This window comes from Lutjanus erythropterus, chromosome 3, assembly GCF_056507025.1.
Source record: "Lutjanus erythropterus isolate fLutEry1 chromosome 3, fLutEry1.hap2, whole genome shotgun sequence".
Classification (NCBI taxonomy): domain Eukaryota; kingdom Metazoa; phylum Chordata; class Actinopteri; order Lutjaniformes; family Lutjanidae; genus Lutjanus; species Lutjanus erythropterus.
Genome location: NC_139319.1, coordinates 29,699,918 through 29,727,856, shown reverse-complemented (window position 1 = coordinate 29,727,856; position 27,939 = coordinate 29,699,918). Strand labels below are relative to the sequence as shown.

The 27,939-nt window shown below is 40.2% G+C and overlaps 1 protein-coding gene across 2 annotated transcripts; it reads left to right on the top strand.

Moving 5' to 3' along the window:
* Positions 1-27,645, top strand: krt222 (keratin 222). 2 transcript variants are annotated; one of them, XM_084715723.1, is made up of 11 exons: positions 1-343; positions 3,556-3,727; positions 3,983-4,186; positions 9,387-9,469; positions 11,345-11,498; positions 14,778-15,068; positions 17,908-18,033; positions 19,579-19,799; positions 23,441-23,661; positions 23,747-23,849; positions 26,656-27,645. In XM_084715723.1, exons 3-11 carry the CDS (start codon positions 3,989-3,991, stop codon positions 26,867-26,869), a joined length of 1,611 nt encoding a protein of 536 aa, XP_084571849.1. In that variant the 5' UTR covers positions 1-343; positions 3,556-3,727; positions 3,983-3,988; the 3' UTR covers positions 26,870-27,645. The 2 variants fall into 2 exon arrangements, with proteins under 2 accessions (XP_084571849.1, XP_084571848.1); XM_084715722.1 differs by lacking the exons at positions 1-343; positions 3,556-3,727 and adding an exon at positions 3,778-3,858.
* The last annotated feature ends 294 nt before the right edge of the window (positions 27,646-27,939 follow it).

The following is a 27,939-nucleotide window of genomic DNA, read 5'->3' as shown; positions in this document are numbered from 1 at the left end:
GTCCACGTTATGCTCTTGAACTCTGACTAACAAGTCACTGCCTGCATTTCCTCATAGTCCTCAGTAATGTGATTCCCCTCGCCCAACACTCCTGCGGATGTCGTGCGACGGAGGCAATTCCTTGGATCTATGTGGGAGCAACTTGACATCTAAAAACAGGCTCGGTGGCATTCCCTGTTTGTAGTCACGGCCTAAATCATCTCTTCCAGACACTCAGAACAGAGCGGCCTGCAACGCCCTAACAGGTGTTGTTTTTCCAGGATTTTAACTAACATTATTAATCGCCGTCATCATCAACTAACAGGCGGTCACCTTGCTGAGAGGGCGTGGGAGTGTGATGATGGTAAGTGTCCCGACAATCCTGTCTGGCACTGTTTGGTTAGTCAGCGTGTGTATGTGTGTTTAATTTAATTTTACATTAACATCTTTGCTTTTTTCCCACACATTTACTTGCTTTACTGTCTTATAATGGACATTTCCATTTCAATCCATCTCTGTCGCTCTTTTTATGACCGTACAGATGGATGAAAACCACAACCCTGACAAACTGTCAGCAAAACCACATGAGAAAGTCAGCTGGCTGCTCCTCCTCTGTCGTTTCTCTGCAAAAATAATAAAAGTCTAGACAAAGACAATATTTGCACAATGGTTGTAGCAGATAGAAGTGCAGGCTCGGTTGTTTGTAATAATCACCCCACATCCTGCCTCTTAGCACAACACGTTTGTTTACCCAACAGAAAGTCATCTGATAACCAATTCCCAGATAGAGGTTTTGCAAATTCACAAAAGTGGCCCTTGGAAGACAAATTAGGCAGAAAATATAGCATAAAAAAAGAGATTCTCCTGAAAGTGTACATCAACATAGATTCAGACTTAACTGTACTATTTACACAAACAGTTTCAATTAACTTTTTTTTAGATTTCATATATTTTAGTTGTATTCACATTCAGTGCACACCATGAGAGAATTTCTTTAAACAGACTCACAAATGAACTGATTAGATTTTGGGAGTCAAAGGTCAAGGTCACTGTGTCCTCACAATTTATTTTTTAACTATACCAAAACTTCACACAAATGTCTCCTGTAGCATATGATGGTTAATAAGCTAATATTAGCAAACATGAGATGAATATCGCTGTAAAACTGACAATACTAAGTTAGTTTGCTGATTTTATGACTAATTTCTCTATGGTTAAGGCCCGTGTGTCACACCAGCATTTAAAAAAGCTGTAATTGTGTGGCAGTAAATCCACATGAATCTTTTGTGACAGGTTCAACTTTGGGGAACCACCGACTGTCTTCCCAGTGTCCTTTGAGGTTATAGAGAGTTGGAAGGTCCAAAATGGAGAGCTACAACAACAACAACAACAAGATAACATGACTGCTCTTTGACGACTCTTTAGTTAGGGTGTTTGATTTATTGACATGATATTGTGACCTTGGTTACTGACAAGAGCTAGCTTGCTTCCTGGAGAACTATTCCAACCAACTAGCATTAGCATAGTTTCACCTGGCTATCATGTTAGTGCAGTTAGTGTGTCAAATTCAACTGTTCTAGAAAGAAGGAAATAACATTCTTGCTCTTACGAAATCAAAAATTGAAAGCATAAGCAATAAAACAATTGGTAGATTTTTTTTGGCAGCTTTAGTCTTAATCTTGTAAAACCAATATCAATGGTGGCTAATGTTAGCTAATGTTATCAAACTTTGGATGAATATTGCTGATTTTACTGTTTTAAGGATTTTTAAACTAATTCCTGTTCTTTCAGGCCCGTGTATCACACCAGCATTTAAAAAGCTGAAATTTTGTGACAGTGAATCCACACAAATCACACAAAGGTCACAGCTTTTGTTAGCCACAAATTTGCGCTGCTGACCAATAGCAAAGCGCCTGTGATCGGTGAGGTATGAGCGAGCTGGAGGGTCCAAAATAAAGAGCTACTACTCCATGAAAGAGGAAGGGTTTACAGACATGAGACAGGAGACAATGGCACAAATACATCCCTTTAATAAACAGTTTAATAAACGATTGTGATGACAGAGACTGACCTAGCTAGCTTGCTTACTGTCAAGAGCTAGCATGCTCCCAGGAGACATGGTGCCCTCAAATGAAACTTTGTGATGTTACAACATAAGAAGTTGTGTACCTGATTTGGTATTCAAGTGGTCACGTTGTGAGAACACCACTGCCAGGCAATGCCAAATTGGACACCATAACGGTAGACGTCCAGAAGCCTCCAGAGCTAACAATTTAACAAGCTAATGAGCAGGTAATGTAATGCAGGAAATGCATGAGGACCACGAGGAATATCAACATTTTTCTAAGACAGATTAGAAGATTACGAAGAAAAACTTTATGTGACTAAAATTGCAATATATTCACTTAAATGAACTTTCATAGCCTCCACCTTTTCTGAAAATTCCAGAGATTTAAGAAAATTTCCTCCTGTGGAATTGGAATCTTCTTGCAAACACAGTAAATACGACCCCAAATGAGGGTAGAATTATTCTGCCTGACGAGTGTTACCATGGTCTCAGCTGGCGAGCATGTTCGCAGTTAGTTCATCGGCTGATTCAACGAGTAACCCTGCTAGTTTATCACGTCACCCAGCTTCTATCACCATTTTTTTCCACAAAGACAAGTATGGTACCTTTTAGCATTTTGCTTGTGATTTCCATTTGCCTCAGAGGCCACCGCACAGCCAGTTGTATAGTTTCACGTTAGCAGTATCAGAAAGCATCAACAACTTAATCTCTGCATTAAATTAACTGTCAATCAATTGGAGAGCCATACCAGGTTACAGTCTTGTGTTTTGATTGTTTTTGTGATAGTGAGCCGACTTGTTTACTGACATTTGGATCACAGTTTGTCACCTTAAATATTCTTTATACCACACCCCAAACTGAGCTGAAGATAGATCTTATCATAACACCTTAAATATTTTCAGTACATTAATGGTGTCTGTGACAGTGCAATATAGACTGAAAGGTAACAAAAGCCATATTGTGTCTCAGCATATAAAAACATTGTTGAGGAAATATTGAGGGCATATATAATATTCAGCCTTTGGCCCAGAGAGACACAAGCACTCAGTCATTCTCTAAAACCAGACTGTTATTGAGCAAGAGGTAACTCTGCACAAAGTGTGTATTAGCTTGACTCCAGAGGAGTACATAGGGACACAGATTTTGCCTTAATTATAGTACATGTATAAGTAACCACTTATTAAAGCCCTGCTCAAATCCACACATACACTCACACACAGGTCCTGCCACTGTGTTTCCCTGAACATTGGCTCCACAGTTTGTGTTGCTGCCTGTTTGAAAGCGGCTCAGTAATCCTGGATCAGAGAGTACAAAGGACCCCAGAGTGCTGGTGATGTAAGCACTGTGTCCAGCGTTTACCCCACTGCTCTCCCAGCTCCCACATGCTGCCCGGGGGGCGAGGTGGGACACAGAGGAACACCCCTGGCGAGGCTGACCCTGAAGACTACAGACAGACACACAAACGGTGATATTGGCAGACTAATGGCAGCCTGTCTGCTCTGTCTCAGGGGTCTGCTGCCAATGACCTGGGACACAGTGGGAAGGAGCGAGCGTTGACCAGCCCGCTGTAGAGGAATGTGGCTAAGCTGTGGGGAGTGGTGGATCGGCTGACCAGGCGAACAGACTGAAGGACTTACTACTCTTACTGTGCCTTATACGAGGAAGGCCACGTTGCCTCAGGTGAGTATCGCTGGGTAAACATTTACCAAGTAAACGCCTCTGGGCAGTGTGTGATCTCAAATGGGTGGCAGAGTGTTTGCTGAGAAAGTTGTAACTTTATATCTCTGTGTATGTATTCTGCAAGAAAGGCAGTAAGTCTCAAACTCTCTGAATGTTTTGTCCACTGCCGGCTGTGCTGTGTCATTTGACTGTATGGAAATATCCACGGCTTATCAGGTTGTGTGTCCGTAAACATTTGGGTGTGTGCTCTCTCAGGTCTCCATGGACTTGCCGCAGGACTCTAGTCACACCATGTGGGGTCTGAATGCCCGATTAAAGGGCTTCCTAGAGCAGGTGAACAGACTGCAGGAGACCAACCAGCGGCTGGAGGCTCAGATAGCCGACTGGGGCATCAGGAGTACCACACGTTCCCGGGACTGGTCCCAGCAGGAGCAGACTGTCAGTGAGCTACGTGCCCAGGTCAGTGGTGCTGAGTTCATCGTTTGAAATCACTTGGACTATTTAAAAGTATTGGAAATTGCACAGCTGTTTTCCCAACAAATGGAAATGATAGCATTGCAGATGTGCTACAGTCGTATTCTCCTTCAGGCTTTATGACTATGCTCCCATTATGCTCCATTACATCAGCTCAAGGCCATATTGGCTGGCAGACAACCGGAGCAGGTGTGTGCAGTATAATCAAACAGCAAAGTCTGGAGTCAGAACAGAGACATAGTCGATTACAAGTGTTGATGACATCTGCATGCAGCATCATGTGAACCGCCTCAAATACAGGTTCACCTTAAGACCAGGTTCAGTGACTTAAGGGCAGTGGTGCCACCCCTGGTTTGAAGACTGCCGCCCCAGTGTCCTGTGTTACACTGTAGCAGTTTAAATGATTAAAAGCAGCTTAATAACACCCTCTTTACACTCATAAAGTTGTTGGAACAACTGACAGGAAGTGCTGACAGTCCTTGTAAAGGTGGCTAAATATGGGTGTGAGGCTGTAAAAGCTTTAAACTACCATTGATCATTGATCATTTTCATGTTTTTACTACAGCTGGTTGGAAGAAACAGCAAAACCTTTTTCAAAGCAACTAGATGCTAAAACTCATTTGTTGTCCAGCTAAAACAGGGGTTAGAAACCTTTACTGTCAAAAAATTATAGACAAAAAAATTATGTTAGAATTGGAGAATTTAATAAGAAGTGTTGGTGAATGTTACTTGTAACTCATTATATTACAAGATTACTGCCATTAAAAGGAGGCTTGTGACCTTACAGCACAACCCAAAGAAAGGTAACTTAGAGTAGAGTAGACCTTTTGCATTCCAAACAAATTAAAGCCACTTTGCAGTTCCTTGATCATATGTGTGATCATATATATGTTGACCTGACAGCAAACTGGGCAGGTGCATAACACAGCTGAAAACAGTAGAACTACAGTACATCAAAGTTCAACATATGACTAATGAACCAGTTACCCTCTCAAAAAATATGCCTACATACAAACTGTAAAAGTGCACAGGCTTTTCAATTCACAGAGGCTCACCCAACCAATGTTCTCTGTAGTTTACTCCTTTATAATGCAGGGGAAGTTTTTCAAAACGTGTCTTCACAGAAACTAAAATGCTCACTAAAAAGCCTCAGGCACACTGGTCAGGAAGGTGTTAGTAGGTGCTAATAGTTGCAAACTGCTGAACCCTGAGCTTTAAGAACTTATTTCTGAGTTTTATAAAAGTTGGGAAACACAGTTTTGAACTAAGAACTAAGAACAGAAATGTTTATTTTAGTGCTGCTCTATATAAGTCCATGAGGTGAGAGGTAACTCCACATCAGAGGAGCTCTTTGCAGCTTGTTTGAAGCAGGTATTTGTGTCATGACTGTTGGATCAGAGCCTGAGACAGTGACTGTCACAGACAGAAAGAATGTGGTGCTCTTTACTTCTTTAAAGGCCATTCCACTTAGTAGACCATTAACAACAACCGGTATGGTGATCTCACATGATCTGACTTGATGGTTTTCAACTGCTCCTTGGCTTTAGCAACACGTTGCGCATGAGCTGGTGTCACTGACAGACATATTAACAACCGTTTTTTCCCGTCGCATGCCACGTCATCCAGCTTGTCTCCGAAGTTTGGCAGATGTTCTCATGACTATGACAGAGCAAAATCGGCACACTCCATTGTTCACTGAGCTAAAGAATGCTTTCATGTTAACATACAGGATTACTTTGTTATTTATCCTCTTAAGAATGGCTTTATGTCATCTTTTTACATACAGAACAGACTAAATGATGAGCACTCAACCAGTTAAGACATTAAGTAGGAGATCTTGTCAGTGAACTCACTGACTCATCAAACTGGGGCTCAAAAATAGACACGTGTGCTGAGACATCCACATAATCAGTGTATTATCATGTTTATGGTGTAAATGTTATGGAATATTCCATGTTATCTTTGGCTTTCCTTCAACACAGGTGTGTCTTGATCTGAAAGTGTTGCACACATGAGGAAAACAAAGAGGAAAAAATAAGGGTGTGTTAACATTTATATGTGTGTGATAAAAGACGAGGAGCCACCTTTGTGTATCCAGACAGCTTGTAATGAGCCTAAACACTGAGAATCAAATTAAACTAAAAAAAATGTACACTTTGTCACATTTTTACACAAACCTCTGTACAGTTTAGCCATTATGTATGCTAGACATATGAACACAGTAGGTGGTTGCCTCTGCTTAAGTAAGATGCTGTTTTGTTTTCAGTATATACATATTTCAGCACTGATTGACTTCTTGAGAGAGAGAGAGAGAGAGAGAGAGAGAGAGAGAGAGAGAGAGACACTAAACATAGCGCTGATTTGTTTTGACATAGTAGGTACAGTCAGTACTTGTTGCACTTTCAATTTCAGTTTCCTCAACAGTTAAAATATCATTCCAATCAACCACAACAGGTATTACTAAAGTACATGTTAACCTGATGATTTTGTTCTATAAAAGATGGTGTTATTATAATAATCAGATTGCACAGGGACAGTGAAGTACATCAGACATGGTTGTAACATCCTAATTTATTAATCTACTAAGAATAGAAATATTATGTTCTCTTCTTGATATGTTATTGTACCAAAGACAAAAACTGTTGTGCTTGCAATTTTTTTTTTTGACTCGATATCTCAAGATCACAAATTAATTAATAATTTTATTATTGGGGTCGCGGGCTGCTGGAGCCTATCCCAGTGGGCTGCCGGAGCCTATCCCAGCTCTCCCAGACATTGGGCGAGAGTTACGGAATAAGTGGTTACAGAAAATGAATGAATGAATTATTGGGTAAATTATCTCAAGATAATGAGATTGTGGATAATAATGGTCTCAGCTCATGACACTACATAAATACTTTTTTTTTTTTAATGCAAACTTTGTGGTTTGTGCAAAATCTTACCATAACTATTTTGTGAGTTAATAAATTTAACACCTGCTAACACTGCTAACTAATAATAATTACAACCCAAGATAGTGAACAGACTGAACAGGTTTGAGTTAGTGTGGATGAATAATGGCAGAATTATTTTTAGCTGCTTCAGGTTCAGGGTATTGTTCATACCGGCTAACACTGTCACATTCGCATTGCTCTCTGAGACACTTAAATGGAACGGAGCCATTATCAAAAATGTGGTAGCACTTCGCATTACAGCGTGGTAATAACATGGTAATGATTTGATAATAAAGCGTTAATAATTAAGTAATACCATGTAATTACCAAAGTAATAACCAGCTAACAGCTTGGTATTACAATGGGTATATCTGGGTAATATTAGACTGAACTTTATGTAACAAGGTAATAAATAAGGGGGCCAAAAACAAAGGGTAATGCTGAAATTCTTTTAAAGAGCAAAACAAGGTAAAACTATTTAGGTAACAATATGGTAACCCACTAAAATAAAATGTTTATTTCAGTGCAATATTTGGATTAAAGAATAGTAATATGGTGACATTAATGGAATAATTACCTGATAATTATATGGTAATAAAGGTTGATGTTTTCATAATAAGATGGGCTGCTGTCAGTGTAATATAACATGAAAATTCTTGGAAGTCACAATTAGTAATTACAATTTATTTATTTATTTAGTTATATATATTAATTTATTTAATATTGACTAAAATGGCATTACATAGGAAACCCTTGATGGTAGTTTATGTGTAATAACCATGAATTAGGGGTGCAAAATACTCAACTATTCACCTTTTTACTACCAAATGTTAGTAGTAGTATCACTTGTGCATTTCCTAATATAAAAAGTCACACTGTCTGCTGTTAAGGAGGTCCATTAGTTTCGTACCAGTTCTTTTAACAACATATAGATTGTACTGGAAAATATCACAATATAAAAATAAAGGACCTAATGTTTGAGATCTTATTTCAAAGTAAATCAGAGTATAATATCTGCATGTAATGAGGACAAAGAGTACAACATCTCACTTGTTACATATAAAAAAATTAGGGGTGTAACGATTCACTCATGCGTCTGATGCATTGGACTTTAATGTGTTAGATATGAGTGCATCGGTTCAGACGGCCTGCATCAGTAAAAAGCTGAGCATGAATCGGAAACAAATCGATGCAGCACTAGAGTATCGATACATCTCATTAGGATGCGCATACGTTTAATTTTTGGGATCAAGGAGCTGCCACTGTTAACTTTCCTCCTTTCTTCTCTCTCTGTCTCTGCCTGCACCGCTCTCACTGGACACCCGCTGCAGCGCTCACAAAAACAAGCGCTCCCTCCTCCCTCTCCTGTGTCTCCTCTTCATTTATTCATAACAGACCGCACTGAAAACAGCGACAGAAGTGACATTTTACCGTGTTGCACCACCAAACTTTCATAACGCTCAAGTGTAGAATAAGTTTGGGTTTTCTAAGAAAGATGAGAAACACTGCTGCAGATCATTTATGCAAAAGGTGTCAGACAGCAGAGAACAGAGACACGAGTCTGACCCACAGAGACGTCATGTCACTGTGAGAGCAGGTAACACTTCACTGTTCCTCCACACTAATCAAAACCACAGCACTCTTCATATGAAACAGAGCTGCAGATCATCTTACTGCAGAAATACTGATATGTTAAACAGTTTTAAAGTTTGTTCAAAGATTCTCATTTAGGCTGCAGGATCTCATTTACACATGAGACTCATAATAAGATATAAACATCACTGTAATGTCTCCTTCTCTCTGTCTCTACTGTTACTATATTTAGTAAAACTATCAGGATTTTTTGGCAACTAACAGAACTCTACAAATGTAGCATTAATTGAATCAAAATGTAAAGACTGACACATTGCATTGTCTTGTATTGCATCGTGTCATATCATATTGTATCATATCTTGACAGAGCTGAATCGTATTGAACCGAATCATTGATCAATTAAAGTTTTATAAAATATATCGTATCGTTGAACATGTATCGAGATACGCATCAAATCGTCTCAGTCAGTGAGATACACACCCCTATAAAAAAATATTCAAAAAGTATTTTGTTCTGTGTTTTAGAAGGCCTCACCCAAATACCACAACTTCACCAACTTACAATTTCATAGAAAGAGGTCACTTTGTTGTACAGTTGCCTATTATTTTTTACACATTCCTCAATCTAATCTTCTCTTATTGTATTTTGTTTCTGTCAGGTCGGTAAACTACTGGTGGAGAACGCCCAGCTGGCATTGCAGTCTGACAGCATGAAGTCCCGAGCTGCTGCCATCCAAGCCAGGTCAGCTGTATTTGGCTGTAGTTTTCCTAAAACCTCTAATGCTCCCCTCTCTCAATCAATACAGTCTAGAGCTTATTTATCAGTATATTAGGCGAGATTGAAACATATTACACTCATTCATACAGTTCATGTTTATGTATTAAGTGATGAGCTACAGTGGAGAAAAATACTTTTTTTGTATTTTAGTGTCATAGTAATATGTGCGCATAGAAAATGTGGTATTCTCATTACTGACCCATAAATGCATCATACAATACTAGACATGGTGTAGAATAGCTCCCAAAGATGGTCTGTTTTCATCCTGCTGCAAAGCTTTTCCAGTCCACTGTTATCTAACTCAGGCCAGTTCCCGCTCCTGTGAGCCAACCTGCATACAAATCCAGGCCAGGCTTTGTGCCGCGTCGGCATTTTCACTTATGTATTGATGCAGAGTGACACCGAGTCACCCCCACCCCACCTCTCTCAACACACACACACACGCACGCCACCCCTCGACTGTCAGCCATTAACCCCTGAAGGACAGTGGCAACACGCTGCAGCTTGAAATAAATACACCTGTTCTATTAATAGCTCCTGACTGGCTGAGTGTGTCTGTGAGGCTCTTGTCTCACTTTATGACACACTTAAATGATGTCAAGGTCTTTTTTGTCCTTTTTTACTCAGTATTTGTGGGTTCTGTAACACTCTGCTTCACTAGCCACGTTTACACCCAAAGTCCTTAGAACTTTTAGTCCCAGGAACCACTTTTTCATGAAACTATAAGGTTCCTTCAACCTGTTGTTGTCAGGTTTCCATTATCAAGGTGGTTTTTTTTTTGTCCTTTTATTGAGTGGTTATAGTTTCTGTGACACTGTCCTTTACTAGTGGTGTTTATACCCAAACTACCCAGAATTTTTAGTACCAGGAACTGCTTTTTAAGGAACTAAAAGGTTCATTTTATCCATTGTTGTCAGATTTCTACTATCAATGTCTTTTTTGTCCTTTTTACTGAGTAGTTATGGTTTCTGTAACAGCCTCCTTTATTGGCCACATTTATAACCAAAGTACCCTGAGCCTTTAGACCCAGGAACTACTTTTAGAGGAACTAAAAGGTTCCTTTGACCCGTTGTTGTCAAGTTTCCACTGCGGTCTAAAGATAATTAGGCAAATTAAAAAATATTAGGCAAATTAAATAGTTGCTGATCTATGACAAGAGACAGCTATTTGTGTGTGGCATTTTTGTGGGACTTTGTCATCGGTCTATCAGTCATAGGCTTTATTATGTAACTCTGTGTCAATGTGTTGAAGCACAGTGAACAAAAAAAAAAACCTGTTTGCAGTTGCAGATTTTTAAAAATACTTGCTAGGTGCTGCGAGTACTCAACCAATCAAAAATGTTTAGCGCTGCAAGCCCCAACCCGAAAGTACCTCTACTTTTGGAAAGTACTACCCTCAGATGAGGGACTTTTTGAGCAGGAAAAACAATGTCCCTGGAACTTATTTAGACACTCGTCGCTACTTTGAAAATGCACTTAGCTCCTCCAAAGGTTCCTAGTTCCTGGGGAAAGTTCCTGTGACGGAAACATGGGCACTAAATCAAAATGGGATTGTTCAGCTAACACCACAATCTTCAATGCCAATAGAGGACAGTCACTAGGGTTTGTTGGAATCCCTTTTAAATGGTATTTGGCAAGACTAAGGAATGTGTCAATAGCTGAGAAACTTTCCACTTGACTTTGATCTGTTGCCCTCAGTTTTAATTAATGTATCTCACCCTTTCCTCCCTGTGTTCATATGAGGTTTTTGAGTAACTGATGTATGCCATGGTTAAATCATTAACACTTAACATTGAATGAGGCTCAACAAAAAACCTTGACTGTTGACATCACATTATAGGTGTGAGATGGAGGAGAGGACCACCAGGCGTCTGGAGCAACAAGTGGCTCTGCTCAGGCAGTCAAAGAGGGAGGCAGATGACAGCGGCATGATGCTGCAGGCAGAACTTCGGCACTCCATGACTGAGCTGCAGGAGATACAACAGGAGTTTGAGGTCACTAAATGCATTGCAAATGCCTGCTTGACATCTTTTTTTCTTTGTCTGTTTCCTTCTAACTAATTTGCCTGCCCATTTCTCACTGTCCCTTCCTCTTTCTATCTGTTGTTCTATCATTCTTTCTGCTTTCCTCTGTATGCACAGTCTCACAATAACACATTTTTAATTTTAATGTAGGCCAGCCTTTTATTCAGCCCAGCAATAAAAGCATATAGTGGTGTGTGTGTGTATATATATATATATATATATATATATATATATATATATATATATACGTGTGTGTGTGTGTGTGTGTGTGTATATATGTGTGTATGTATATATTCTGTTAGGATTGCTCTGTCTTTTACACTCACAAACCTCCAGCAGTTTGTCCTGGTGGATGAAAGAGTTGTTTTTGTTGTTGATTTATTCAATCTTCTCGGGGAGAGTGAGTGAGTTTTGGGAGAGGGCTGTGCCAGCTAAGTACAACTGGAGGTCATTCAAGTGGTGAGAGGTTTGACTTCCAAGCTAGCGATGGACGGGCCATAACAAACAGCTTGTTCAAACACAAATGTTGGAGCAATTTGGACTAGAATAGTTTCAGCAAAAAGCGGGTGATTGACTTTGTAGTTGTTCCATCGGAGCTGAGGTAAGATGTTTTGCATCCTGGTGATGAATGGGATGAGATGTTGACCAACCCGTTGGTAATGAGTTGGATCAGATGGTGGTGCTGATGGCCTGGAAGAGCCAAATATGTAGTGAAGGTTTGCCGGAGCATCAGTCTTAAATTTAGGTTATAATAACTTAATGATTATATTATGATTTTATTGAAGTTTTTTTTGTGTACCAGATACAGTATGCTTTTTATACTCTCTGTTGGCCATGCTAGCTGTTTGACTGTACACATGATAATGTGTATGTGTCATATCCCCCCTTATGATGAACTGTAATAATTTTTTGGATCAACTGATTTTCCATTTAGTGGCATCATCATATCAAAATTTCAGTTCATCTAATGTTTTGTTTTATGAGCACATACTTGCAAAACTAACAACATTCCCATCAGTCTTGTTTGTTTGAACATTTTCTTAACTTAAAGTGCTAATACAAGACTGTGAGAATACTCCAGTCCTGCATTGAAAATGTTACATAAGTAAATGTTTGTAAGTATAATCAGGAAAATGCACATAAAATATTAAACGTAAAAGTACTTAATGCAGTAAAATGGATCTGGTGACTGGTGACTGGATCTGGTGCATTCATTTAAAAGCAAGTATTACAATACTGATTGTTTCCTCCATTAATTGATAGAAAATTCTGAAAACTGTGAAATGCCTTCACAGAGTAAACCCTCGTTTACTCTAAGGTGCTGGAAAGGAGGATCAGGCTGATAGTCAAACCTCAGATTGAAGAGGAACAACGTGGATTCCATCCTGGTTGAAGGTGTATGGCCAGGTACCTCAGGAGACATTTTGGGAGGTGCCATTCAATCTCTGTATGCCAAAAGTGAGAGCTGTGTTCAGGTTCTCAGCAGTAAGTTGGCCTCTTTGCCAGTAAGGGTTGACCTCCGTCAGGACTGTGCCTTTTCACCAATCCTGTTTGTGATATTCATGGACAGGATCTTGAGGCACAGTCATGAGAGGGGTTGCAGTTTGGGGGGGCTGAGGATTACAAAGCTGCTTTTTGCAGATGATGTGGTCCTGATGGCATCATCGTTCTGTGACTTCCAGCACTCACTGGATTGGTTCACATCCAAGTGTGAAGCGGCTGGGATGAGGATCAGCACCTCTAAGTCTGAGGCCATGGGTCTCAGCAGGAAACCGGTGGATTGTCTACTCCGATTAAGGAATGAGTTCTTACCCTAAGTGAGGGAGTTCAAGTATCTCGAGGTCTTGTTCTCAAGTGAAGGGACAATGGAAAATAAAATGGGCCGGAGAATCAGAGCAGCAGGAGCGGTATCGCATTCGCTTTACCACACCATTGTGACAAAAAGAGAGCTTAGCCAGAGGGCAATTCTCTCGATCTACCCGTCAATCTTCATTCCTACTCTCACCTATGGTCATGAAGTGTGGCTCATGACTGAAAGAACAAGATCGTGGATACAAGCGGCTGAAATTGGTTTTCTCAGGAGGGTGTCTGGCATCTCCCTAAGGGATAGGGTGAGAAGCTCAGTCATACACGAGGGACTCGAAGTAGAGCCACTGCTCCTTTGTGTAGAAAGGAGCCAGTTGAAGTGGTACAGGCTTTTCGTAAGGATGCAACCTGGTCATCTCCAAAGGGAGGTGTTTCAGGCATGTCCAGCTGGGAGGAGGCCATGGGGCAGGCTGAGGACTAGGAGGAGGGATTATATCTCCACCCTGGCCTGGGAACACCTCGGGATCCCCCAGTCAGAGCTGGCTAATGTAGCCAGGGAAAGGGATGTCTGGGGTCCCCTGCTGGAACTGTTACCCCCGCAACCCGATTTCAGATAATTGGTTGAAGATGGATGGATGGATGGATGGATGGATGGATGGATGGATGGATGGATGGATCTGTTTGTCACTTAAAATTTTTGGTCAGCTTATTATTGGTACTAAATTTGACCAGAGAATGTAGAAAATGACATTTTAGATCAAATAAAATGCTACTGTGTGTAATATACTGTATTTAAATATGGGATTAGTTATGAGGTACATAATAAGCAGCCTCTTGCACATTCATTTGCAACTCTGACATTATAGTGCCGTCATGTTTGTGTGTGTGGATGCACTCGATTTGCTTCATTATTTGTAATGACTCTTCATCCCTTCACTCTGACCTCATCCACCCCTCCCCTCTTCCTACCTCCTTTATTGTTTCCTCATTCCTGCTGAATAATACCCGCACTCACACATTTTCAGTATTTTTCCCTGCATTTAGACACACTCTCTTACACACACACACACACACACACATACACACACACACATATGCACACGTGGGACTCAATAACTGACTACTTTTGCTCTTGCCTCTGCATTGCGTGGGCTACTGCCCCACACACACACACACACACACACACACACACACACACACACACACACACACACACACACACACACACACACACACACACTCTCTCTCTTCCGCATTTGCACTCTTTTTCTCCTTTGCATTTTTTCACCTATTCATTCACAAATCGGTTTCATCTCCTTCTTTGTCTTGTTTTTCTCTCGTAATTCTCACTCTTTACATCATCCTCTGGCTCTTCACTCTTTCTCTCTCCCTCTCTCCGTCTCTCTCTCCCCCCTCCCTCCCCCTCTGGTTGGCTGTTTGCAGGCAGCCCGGGCTGTAGAGCTGCAGCGGGCCGGCTCCTGTGATGCTCTGTTAGTGACGGCCACAGCAGCAGCAGCAGCAGCAGGACGAGAGGAGGAGGATGGCACAGGGATGGAGCTCACCCAGCTCCTCGACCGAATCAGAGCGCAGTGCGATCAGAGTAGACTTCCTGGCCCAGGTGACAGACACCTCGGCCTGGGTGCCGTGTCAAATCCACTCCCCGGCTTGGTCGGGCCTAGCAGCTCTGGAGCAGCAGCAGCAGCATCCAGAACACACGGAGGAGCTCTCAGTGAGGTACGCATCCACTCCTGCATCTTCACCTCTATGTTTTTTTGTCTGTGCCTATGTCATGTTGTCCTGGCCCACTGCCAGCCAGACACACCCTCAGGACCAACTCCAGGCCGTCCCAGAGGAAAAACAGACTGATGTATGAGCTCGGATGGTGTTAAATGCTCAGCAGAGTGCTTGAGGTGAAATGCTGAAGGTTTAGGACTCACCTGCTTTTTGTGTATTTGTGTGTCTACATTTGCCTTCTTGCAGGTTTGTGTGTGTTTCTGTGTGATTGTGTCCTTATTTCCATCATTTTTTTTACTTTTTACACACAATTGCAGTAGTGTAATCAGTTACTACTCTGAGTGAATGATCCCTGGTCTTCATTAAATATTTATGAGCCACATTACAACCTGAGCACACTCATCTATCTTGCAGATTTTTATCCTTTATGCAGTAATGGCAGCAATTTTTATGTTGAGAATTAGGAGTTTTTTCGACTGTTATTTAACTGTGCTCATTTTTGTTATTATGGGAAGAAGCACAGGCTGGATGCCGTTTTATTATCCTAGTGTTCCTGTGCCACGGCACAATGACTTTGGTCTGACAGCAACAATAAAGTCCCTTCGCCAAAGGCTGCAAGCTCCCACAGTGCTAAAATGGAGCAGGTTTTATGAAATGCTGTTGTTTATCTCAAACCTTCTCTGTCTGTCCCACGAAAGCAATACTTACACAATGCTGCAGTAAAAAGCCTGCATGATGTCATTGGTGGTATTTAAGTTTAAAATAATACAGTATCTTTAAGTGTTATACTGGGCATATTAACATGCATCAGCAGGATATGATATTGTCATTATACTGTGTTATACAAGAAAAAAACCTGTGCTTCCTGGAAAGAGTTGTATTGTTTACTTCATGAGCCGACAAAGGTAGAGCTCAAACTACAGTGAAGAGTCAAAAGGAATTAACACTATATGACAATTATCGTTTTCAGCGACCCCTTTTAAGCTTAAAGGTGCCCTCTGGACTGTTTTGTTCACAAACAAAAGTTGTTTACTTTCAGTGTAAAACACATTGTGTCTCATTTAGGTCTTAAGGTGCTGAAAGCATTTTCTTCCTCAAATATTCCTCAAATATTTGCAAAGCTGAGTTTTGTGAATATTTTAAGTCCTATATTATTTACATCCATTTTTGATAGCTTGTGGAGTACTTCATTGCCTTTGCTGCATTTCTTATTGTGGTACTGATGTGAAAGCAGCACCGTACATGTGCATCCTGAAGCATGTGCACAATGCAAACAAACAACTCTAAAAACATTACTCCATAGTTCCACTAGTGGTCAGTAACTCCACACAGCATCTCTATGTTTCAATGGACATTAAACTCTGGGCTAGTAGACGTGCAGGGGCAGTTTGAAAAGTCCTTTAGCCTAGAGCAAACAGCTCCCTTAGTCTGGGACTTAGAAGAGCCTAAGAAGGCTAACTGCCGTGTGAAAAGCCCTTAGGTTGCTCAGTTATAATCTCTGTAATGGTTTATTATAGAAATTATATATCAGTAACAATATGTGGAGATGAACAGACACCAGCACTCAAAATCAGGCCAGTGATGTCATTACACTTTAGCTGAGGATTTTTATTTGATGCTACTTAACACTTCTACTTCACTATATTTCAGTGAGAGATGTTGCACTTTTTGCTCCACTGCATTTATGTAATTACTATAGTTAAGAGCTACTCTGCAGATTAAGACTTTACATTCAAAACATATTCAAAAATACGATGTTATGCATTGTTTGATTAATCTTGATTAACCAGTATATAAAGTAGTTTAAATTACCTCCACTTAGACGACATGGACTACAACTGTAAAACGCTGCTTACAGTAGTTACTTAGTTACTTACAGTGTTAATCTGGCAATATACAAAATGATAATATAACAATGTTAAAGGAGCCGTTCTGCACAAGTACTTCAAATTTTGATACCTAGAATACACTTTTCACAGCTAAAATTTTTATTACTGTTTTTACTTGTAACAGAGTATTTTTATATTTTCTTATTGCTACTTGTAGTTGTTCATTTTCAGTAAGTACCTCTTTCATCGCTGCCTGAGCTGACAGATAAAATAGTCATTTCCTTGCTTTTGACGTGTAACCTCATCTTAGATCTCCAGTTCTAATCTCCAGACTCTCCAGTGTTATCAGTAATGGAGAGCTGATGTAAGATCATTTCTACCTCAATGTGCTTATTGCATAATTTGTCTATTAATTAAATCAGACTTAATGCACTGAAACAGAAAATTAGAACCACTGGAGTAATGAATTAAACAGAATAACTTACATAACTTGAGTCGACTTCTTTTGTTTTCACTGTCAAAATATTGTCATAGCTGTGCTGAGACAGCTTCACTGCCTCACTGCATTTGAAGGTGGGTGAGGACAGAGGGTGTGAAGCGCCTAACAGCTGCACAGCATGTACACACAGCTTGTTCAGCTGTGTGTACACGCAGGCCTGGGTGTCTGCTCTGCTCTCTATTTACTTTAACTGAAACACACACCATCAACAGCACCACCTGTGGCTGCTTTTCCACTCACTGAGTGCCAGTGGGAAAGAACTGTCCTTTGTGCATGCAGGGTGGTTGTGCATGCTTCTCACTGAGCCTGTTTCATTTATCTGGTTCACATATTAATTTCAATAATCCACATACCATCAACTACACACCTACACACAAGGTTAAAGATTTGTTTATGTTCTGTGAGATGAGTGAAAGCGTGTGTGGCGGTGTGTGTGTTTTTTTGGATGAGATGGTGGTGGTGGTGTTGTTGGCATTCTTCTACATCTTTTATCATCTGTTACGACATGCAGGAGGAGGCAGCGTGGGCACAGGTGAACCTCGGCAGCACCGCCCTGAGGGAGGCCCGGGCCGAGCTCGCTGAGGCCAGGAAGCAGTGGCACTCCCTGCAGGTGGAGATTGAAACTCTACATGCCTTGGTGAGGAAACACACATCATCATGCAGCACCACATCCAGCTCCCCAGCTGATAACACTTCTGCGATGGCAAGTGGCAGATTGTATGTGTTGACTTTGTAGAGGTGATAAGATAACGACAGGTTAAGAAACCATATATGTTAGTGACATAGAATACAGCATTTTGCATGTTTTAGCCGTTTAACTACACATTTTAGGTTCCTTCCAACCATTTACCAAAGCTTTGCATAGGATTTACTGTTTAATAAGGTATGAAAACTACTTCAAGAGACTTGAAAAATCAAATACATATTTTTCCTCTGGCCTTTAGTGCTATTTAGCCATCTAGATTCTTTTAGTGTTAGTTACCAGGATTTGGAGATATCAGTTGCAACATGCACAACCATATCTTTGGACTGTTAAATTTGATAACTGCATTTAATGTGATTTAAAATATGATAACAAAACTTAGAGTGTACTGCTTTGAGCTTAATTCTCATATAAGTATGCTAAAATACTAATGTTTAGCAGGTATACCATTTACTAAACAAGAAGTACAGCTGAGAATGATGGGAATCATTAATGGCAATCTGCATGTGTTTGGTCATAAATAAATCATATTATCGGACAAATAAAAATATCAATCTGCTGATGGCACTGGATGAAAAGTTAGATGATCACTAAAGATTCAGCAGTTCCTAAGAATGTGTTTACCTAATTTCGTTACAATCCATCTCATATTTGTTGAGATATTTCACTTAAAACTAAAAAAAACAAATGTGTCAACCTCATGATGGTGCTCAGGGGATCACTAAAAATCCATTAATATTCATCCTCTGGGAACTATGAATATCTGAACAAAATGTCACGGCAATCCATTCAGTACAGTACAGTATGTCATATTCCATTTGACATGTTTGAATTTATTTAAAGGATAGCCCTTGAGAGCCCCCGAGCTTGTCACTTTCAAAAGGGTCATATACAGTAGATGCAAAAACAAAAAAACAAAACCTCGACAGCTTGCTCAGCCTCTCCCATCCACACACCCATCCCTCGGCTGTGCCCTGAGCCCACAGCATGAAAAGCTGGATACGATGACAGGGATAATAAATCAGTTACATCAGCATAAAGAGCAGTGAGGCAGTTTATCTTCAGATTATGTGTAGAGCAAACAAACTGAAGATTATAAGTATGCACAAAAAGCAATAAACAGATTGTTCTAAGATGAGAAAAAAAAGATGCCTCAAAACAGGGGAAAGAGTTAATAGATCTCAGAAAAGGAGTCACATGTCATGGCACGAAAAAGAAAAAAAGAGGGACCCTGTGGCTGCACTGCAGAGACGTCGCTTCAATTTCCGGCAGCAGGGCCGAGGGCTCGGCCAGACCAAACTAAACAACACAACTGGCCATGTAGGCGGTGGGAAGCCAATGAGGGATGGTGTTCATGTTTTTTAAACTATTAAAATATACACAGTTGTAACTTTATTAGTTCCTACGAAGGTCTTTAAATTCAGTGCGGACCATCTGTGTAGTCATTATCCTAACAGCTTCTTGCCTCATGGTTTCCAGGAGAAAGGCCTGGAGAGCTCCCTGCAGAACACCCAGCAGCTGTACTCCAGCCAGCTGCAGGACCTTTCCCAGGTGATTGCGGGGCTGGAGACTGAGCTGGAGCAGGTGAGGAGCGGCCTGGCCACCCAGCGACAGCGCCACAGCCAGCTCCTCAACACCAAGATGAGGCTGGAGCGAGAGATCACCACTTACCGACGTCTGCTGGAGCGTGAAGAGGGCAGGTGAGGACAAGAGGCAGAGAAATAACTGGAAACGTTTGAGGAAGCAGGAAGATTTGTTTAGTGAGAATTTTTGTGGTTTCATTGTAATAAGAAAACAAAAGCCAGCATTCTGTGCACTGATTGGTGCCAGACTTTTGAAGCCTAGACGCATGAATAAGCACACAAAAAACCCAACATATCTGTGTTATATGATTTTGATGAAAAAATGCCTCTAAAAAAATAACATACTGACTGATTTTTCCAAATATGTGCATTTGTTATTTTGCTGTTGGTCTCAAAAATAACATCTTAAGATGATTATACAGCTACTTAGCAGGGTTCAAACTAAACTGCTCACCACCAAATTAAAAGAAATATTAAGAATAAATATTAAGAATATCAAGTATCCCTTGAATATATTGAGTTTAGGATAAATAAAATCTAAAATCTGTATTATTTCCTCTCTCTTTCTTCCACTTCAATCAGGAGGTCACTGATTGACAGGGCTAATAATAGCTAATGTTATGGGCATATCACATATTCAAACAAAAAAACCTCTGATCATTAATTGTGCATTAGTTGACTATAAACTAACCCTTTATATAACGTGGCTGGTGCCCTGCTACAGTTAATCTACAGTATGTAACATCTGATAACTATATAAAAAATGTTAGATTACATTACATTAAGTGGCTCGGGGTTAATTTAATAAGGCTATTGTCACAGTTTAGCTAACTTACTAACTGTTACTAACCTTAATCACATATGCATGAAAAGCTCCAGTCTGTTATTAACCCTTTTTTTAAACATTACAATGTTATTTGTAGGTGGTGCTTAGGAGATTTTTGTCAGTGGAAGAGGAACAGGTACAGGTGCTATTTTCATATCTAATATGGTGAATTAAGGATTTATTACAAGCAAACCATAGTTGTGGTTGTTATAACAGTGGAAAGGCTGACCAAGATGGTTTTGGTGAGTTGTATTTTGTTTCTGCCTGTTGAGTTAAATTAAGTGTGTTTTATGGAGTTAACAAGGCAATTAAAGCTTGTCTTAGTGTGGTAAGAGAAAGAAACTTGAATTCAGAGGGTAATCCGTTGGACATTTCTGTTTATATATGTGAGCATATTTCATTTCTTAGCATTTTGTGAGTTCATTTTGTTTTGTCGTAGCTCACACATGTCTCCCAGCTTTGGTCTTATAATGTTTAACCATAGCTGTCTTTGTGTTTTTTCTTTTTGACTGGCCGTGGCAGGTGGTATGTGATAGAACTTAAATTTTGAGCCATCACTTCTTTAAATCTGACACCCAGCAACACAGCAAGATGACATTTGCACTTGGTTATGTTGTCCTTTGTTTTGCCTCTGGTTAACACTATGACATAACTGTGATGTCTGCACTTAAAGGCTCTATAAATCTAGAATAGCATTAACTTAACTTGCATACAAATAAATCACTGACTTAACACACAAATCAAATGAAATGTACCTTGAAAACACAACACACAAATTACCAGTGCCTCCATCACCCAGACTGACAAACTGTTAAAGTGAGAGGGGCGAGCTGAAGCAGTGGTCTGCCTGTTCACAACACTAACTGCTCCAAGAGCTTTCAAACGTGGCACCAGTGATGAAATGAACCTTCCTTATTTTCTAGTTTGCTTAGTGTCAACCAGGAAGATAATTTTTACTTTTTAGTTGAAAAGATTTCAAAACGCACGACAAGGCACAATTCATAACAAATGAAAGAAAATTAAAATAGAGAGTCGAATTTTTTTCAAATACTACATCTTTACACACAGACATGACATGACTAAGACAGAAACTTTGGCTACAGCACTTAAGGGCACAGTAGCAAATTATTTTGTAATTGTTTCCTTTATATAGCTGTCAAAGAAATTACTTCATGTGTTGGCATTTTCAGTCTTGTTAAAGCCGACTATTCTGTGATGGATTATGTAGAAATCTATTGGTACAGAAACTCAAAATCCATAATAATTGCAGGTTGACACGTACTTGGGCTGTAGAGAGACACGGTGACATGTAACAACAGTGACTGGAAAATCCAGTAATGCACACGCACACGTACAAAGAAGCAAAGGGGATAAATTAGGTGAAGATGACAAACTTTCTACCACTGATTCATAACTGTCTTTAATCAGGCACGATAGAATTCAGACAGTCGGCCTGTCTTTGTCTGGTCTCTTAAGTTACTCCCCGTCAGCGTCAAGTTGTTTTACTGGGGAATATTCCATCCTGTTGGCCTCTAATTAACTTTACAGCCGTTTTAGACCACGCAGCAACATCTCACATTAAGTTCCTTTGCAATTGAACACATTTGCTGCATCAACCTTGTGATTATCGTTTTGTATTTGATGGAGGTGTAGTAATTGGGGCTTTATGACTCTTGTAGAGGTTACAGACAGGTTATAGCGCTGCCTTTGGTTTTCCTCTTTTTTTTGGCTTGCAGTTGCTTTTCATTCACAACACGACTTTGACTGATGCCACTGATGCTTGAAGAGGCAGAACGTGGCATCTGAAATTTGCATTGTTTATTCATATTTGAGAAGGGCGGTGACTGAGTGGGTAGCAGCAGGCAGAGGCTCAAAGGGCTGTGTGGCAAAAATCTGTTTTTATGTGAGCATCTGCACACATAAAAGATAGAGATAAAAGATGCACCCCGTCTGAGATGGGTATGTCTGCAAATTAAACAAATAAAAGGCACAAAAGATAATACTGAAAGGTCAGTGCACACTACTTTTATGCCTAATCTTTTGAAGGGGGTGTCGATTTTTTTAGATGTTTTTTTTATCATTCTATAGCTTCGCAGTATTGTTCCTAATGTATTCAAATCCAAACAGTAAAACCTTGATTAAAGGCAGCCATTTTGACATGAAATAGTCCTGTAAAAGTCCCATTCCATTTAGTGTAGCAGAGCCTTTCCAATGAGCCAACATCCACACAGAAGCACCCTGACTCTCTTTGACCTGAATAGAACAGAACCTGAATTAGTATCAATTAGACTATTTCATGTCAAAATGGCTGCTGTGAGAAATGTCTATTGGCACAAACTACAGAGTATCATCAAACGCATCACAATTCATCCTGAGGGGACTATGAATGTCTTAACCATTGACTGTATATACTGATGGATGACACATATCCACTCCACACTACTGTACAAAAATGAAGCCAAAATATCCTGGATACAAGCGCTGCAATCTTGTTCTGTTGATGTCATTTGGAGACAGAGTCTGCAAAGAGTCTGTTGTCCACATTTGTATATGTCAGTGTTCTGAACCAAATTTGTCAAGAGATTTCACTAAAAACCACAAACGCCATCCACATGTCAGTTTCAGAGGAGAAGTAAGACGAAAGAAGATCAATATGAGGGTGCAGCCCAGAGGCGGTTAGCATATCTTATTCTAAAGACTGGAAAATTGGGGAAACAACTTGTTGTGGTTTCACAGCTTGTTTTACACATTGCTTTTTGTACACAAGAAACACTATTTAGTCCTGTCTTCACACTAAGCTAATCTAAGTGACTTTTAATTTACGTACTTTTGTCCATATTATGTTGAATTATATCCAGCTGACACCTGCTTGTATACACACAATCCGCAAGCCTTCTGGTTGTTACTTTGTCTGCTGCCTGCCTGCCTGCAGGTACATGGGTCGTAGTGGGCAGCCAATGGCTCTACGGCCGTGGAGGTCCTTCGTGGAGGAGCCGAAAGAGAACGGGTTCGAGAATGGCTTCAGTGACCCCGCTGTTACTCCGGACGAGCCCAAGTCTGAGCCCCTGCCTGAAATACCCTCACTCCTCCCAGCAGACAACGGGCTAAAGAAAAGCATACTGCACAGACAGCAGAGCCTGGTGATACTCACAGGTAAGACACGCACACGCGCGCACGCACACACACACTCATACTGAAGTCGTATCTCGTTATGATTTCTCATTAATGTCTCTCCCAGAGCCAGAGCAAGATAAAGACTTGCCAATCTCCACTGTGAAGACTCAGGAGATTCTTCAGGGTAATGTCGTGCGAGAGAGCGCAGAGGGTCACGGCACCATCGAGTAAGTATTGATCTTCTCGCCACCTCATTGACCTGCAGTCAGCACCTTTGGCTCAGTTTGAGATGTAGGCATTTTCTTGTAGCGAGCGCTAACAGCATCACTTTCTACATAACCCGGATGATAAATGCCTTTTTGTTACTACGAAACAACACAGTTTCTCGCTTACTCAATCTTCTGAAGCATTCACACCTCTTTTATTGACTCATTAGTTTATAATGACACAGTCATCCATGTCTTCCCCACCCCGGCGACGTCTGGTCCGGCGGATAAGATGTGCAAACTCTCAAAGGAATTACCCTTACATGTCAAACGAGTTACAAGGCATAAAACGTTTAGTAGGCTGCACAGGTTCCCATGAGTAATACATCACAGCACTGCATGGGAATTTTCCTCCGCTAATGGTTTGCGTTTGATGTGGAGACACCCGCCTGGCGTGGAGTCTTCAGGGCGTGGCACCTGTTATTGTTGGGCCAGACATGGGAGGAATTCTTTGTTCATGCTTCAGGTGTTACCAGCCACATGCACACACATCCAAAAAGCAATGTGCACACACACAAACCCAGTCACCCTGCCAGAGTATTAATCTGTCCTCCAGCTGTGATCAGCAGACAGTGTGAGTCAATCTGTCACCTGATAGATTCTTTACTGATTTTTGCTGGGCAGTTCACTAAATTTATTTTACCTAAATGTTCCTTGAATGATTCTGTAATAATTACTTTCACTGACAGGAGGCAGTATCTTGTTGAAAATACTCCAGTTAAGCAATTTTTGATGGCTTCAAATTAATTAATTTGATGTAATTCCTTGTTAGGTAATGGTCAAGGCATGTATCGGTAATAGAGCGCTGCGGGGATGATGTATTTTTCTAAGAAAACCCAGAAGTTAGCATCACTCTGGTCCCCTCCACAAACAGGATCATAGGATTTTTCCATTGGATTTTGGATTTGTGCAGACAATAAGCTCTGTGGTGAACAAACGTTTACAATATTTTGGTAGTTTCGTTTTGTTCCACAAGATTAAATTAATTAAATATTAAATAAATCATTCATATTGCAAATGCAAACTTCTTGGTACTAGAATAATAAAAGCAATTGCTTTTTTGGTCCACTAGATGGTGCTGTGTTTTTTTCCTGATGAGATCAGCAGTGGTGAGACGAACAGACTGAAAACTTTATCTTTTCAGATTATAAAGATGTTGACAAAGTTTTCATTTGAAGACAAAAAAGTAACCAACATCTTCTGCATTATATCACCCAGGGACTGTGTTTGGGTACATTTATTTTACACTTTTGTGACTCACCTTCAAAAAGCCCAACAAATGTTACGAACATGAGTGGGACCCAAATGTAGGACAGAGTTGTGTTGGAAAGAAAAGAGTCTTTTATTGTAAAGGGGGTCTGGATGAGGGGCTCATGGCAGGGAATGCAGATCTGGTGACAGCAGGGGTTAATGGTGGTATGGAGGTGTGTGGTTGGCGTGAACCACGGAGAAAATCTGATTAAAGCAAGCAGGGAGAACGAAAGGAAGAAAAATAACTAAGAGCCAAGCTTCAAGTTTGGCCTGAAACAGTGGTGAAACAACAATCTGGTGAGGACTGATTGAAGAACTGGACAGATACTGCAGGCAGATGCGCTGATGAAAGGTTGTCAGGCAGTTCAGACTGGAAGAGATGATGGTATGACCAGAGACAGGAGCCAGGAGACCATTCCCATGGCAACAGAAATACATACATGCACATTTATATGTAGATGTGACACGGACCTCTTTGGCTTGTTGCTGCATTTTATGTCGACGTTGCCACCATTTTCGTTTGGTCAAGACTTTTTTTTTGATAAAGAGCACCTTAGCATTTATTTCTCAGCCAATCTAAATGAGTGGTGTTATATTCAAAGTTTTATGATCTACATGGAGAAAATTTGGTCGCTCTTGAGTAAACAAAATGGATGTATGATCCAAAAGTCAATGCAGCGTCTACGTACAGTTTATGTCCATGCGTACACAAACATATGGGCCTAACACACTCCCACCCAGTGACTGAGTATGTGACATTCATTAAAACTCATTAACACACAAATGACAAATTATAAGTTGAATAAATAAAAACTCATTTTCATGATTCTTTGGCTACATTTCTTTTTTTTTTTGTTTAACATTTTTTGTTTCCATTCTTAGTCCGATTAGGTAATCAAGTCAACTCAGATCTGTTTTTTTATTTCTTCTGACCAATAAATAAATACCCTTTTCACAACAGCATGTTTGTACAAAACTACAGTGCAATTTATTCATGTTCTCTATAACAAATCTATGGTACAGATACTCAAACCATTCCTTTTAGCAGACATGATCATCTGTTAGTTATGTCACCCTAGCCTGTTTATGTACTAACACACTTGCATGCACACTGCTGGCCTCCCCTGCAGAGGTCTCTGTTTTTCAGACTTGCATCATTTACTGTAGTTGATATGGCAAAGATCCCAGGTCCTGATCCTCAGTGAGTCTATTCAGTGCCGGACTGGCTGCATGTTATAGCAAAGTCGGCCCTTATCTTTTTTTTTGTAGACCTTACACAGTAGCAGGTCACAGCTGAGGTAATAAAGTGTTTCCCTTGCTGCCCCCTGGTGTTCCTGTTCAACCAGGTGTATCACGCATAAATGAATGAATGACATTTAGTCCTTTTTTGTATTATATTGTCATACAGTCACATTAAAATAGCCCACGTGAGATGACATGACACACAATAATACTATTCATAAATGAATAGACTTCTGGTAGTTGACATCCAGGTTTGTAACCTTTTTCCTCCCAGGACAGAGAAGATTGACAAGGTGATAAAGCAGTGGGAAGGCTCCTTCTTCAGAGGGAATCCCAAACTGCGGAAGAAGTCGGTCTCGCTGCGCTTCGACCTGCACATGGCTGCTGCAGACGAGGGGTGTGCCCAGACTAAACAGGACAGCCTCCCCGACGTGGAGGTGCGTCTCATCATGAAGAGATCTCGCAGCATCCCAACCATCACACAGTAACTCTGCCACTGGTTTGCAGCTGTTTGTGGTAACGCTGGTGATGTTGAAGTTACAGAAATAACAGCTGTGCCATTGACATCTGGGATATTTCCATCCATTAGCATCATGCTTAATATGAATTTCATTGAACTTTGCATCATGACTGATGACTGAAACTGAGATTTCTCTCATTAAACCTCGACTCGGATGAGAGTTGTCCATCGGGCTTTTGTGCTGATCTACAGAGGCCATTTTTATAGTCTAGTGCCAGAAACCACATCAAATGCTCTATATCAGAACTACATTACAGAGAATAACAATTTAATATGTTACCATCTTTAATCTACATAATTCTAGATGAAGAAAAAGTGTCTTTCAGTGCTCTCATTATCTTAGTAGGTCCCTGGATAAAAGCGATTGTACTGACCACATGACTCTGCTTGACTACAGCATTTAATTCTAATTAACATCTGGTTCAAGAGGCTGAGTGCAAAGATAGGTGGAGATGAAAGTGGAGGCATAGAGTCACAGGTCACTATGAGCTGCTGTGAACTACCTAAGGGTGGATTTGTTCATATTTATTTTCTTAACGAGACTGTATGGAAATCATTAGGGGAAGGGGGAAACAGGAAAGGAGGAGGAGGATTATGGGTTTTTTTTTTTTTTTTACTAATTGAATGTTAGTTCTCCAATCAGCACCTTCATTTGTCACTTTATGTAGCATTTCCCACCTTTACTCTATGTATCTCAGCACTTTAGAATAGCCATCAATAATAAATGGTAAATTGACAGTTAATTAAACTGTATAATAATATATTATAATCTAACCAATACAATCTAACCATCAAATAAAATAAAATATAGTATTCATGATAATTATTAATCATTATAATTCCTTTGTCAACAGTAAAATAACTAACCAACCAACTAAACTTTAATTGACTTTACCATTTATTAATGATTAAGAAAAAAAAGAAAAGAAATCAAACTGACTGCTTTTATAAACTGAATATTTACTGAATATGCATTAAAAATATTGATATAATATATAATATTGTAAAATCCATTTACATTTGAGGGTTGAAATTTGA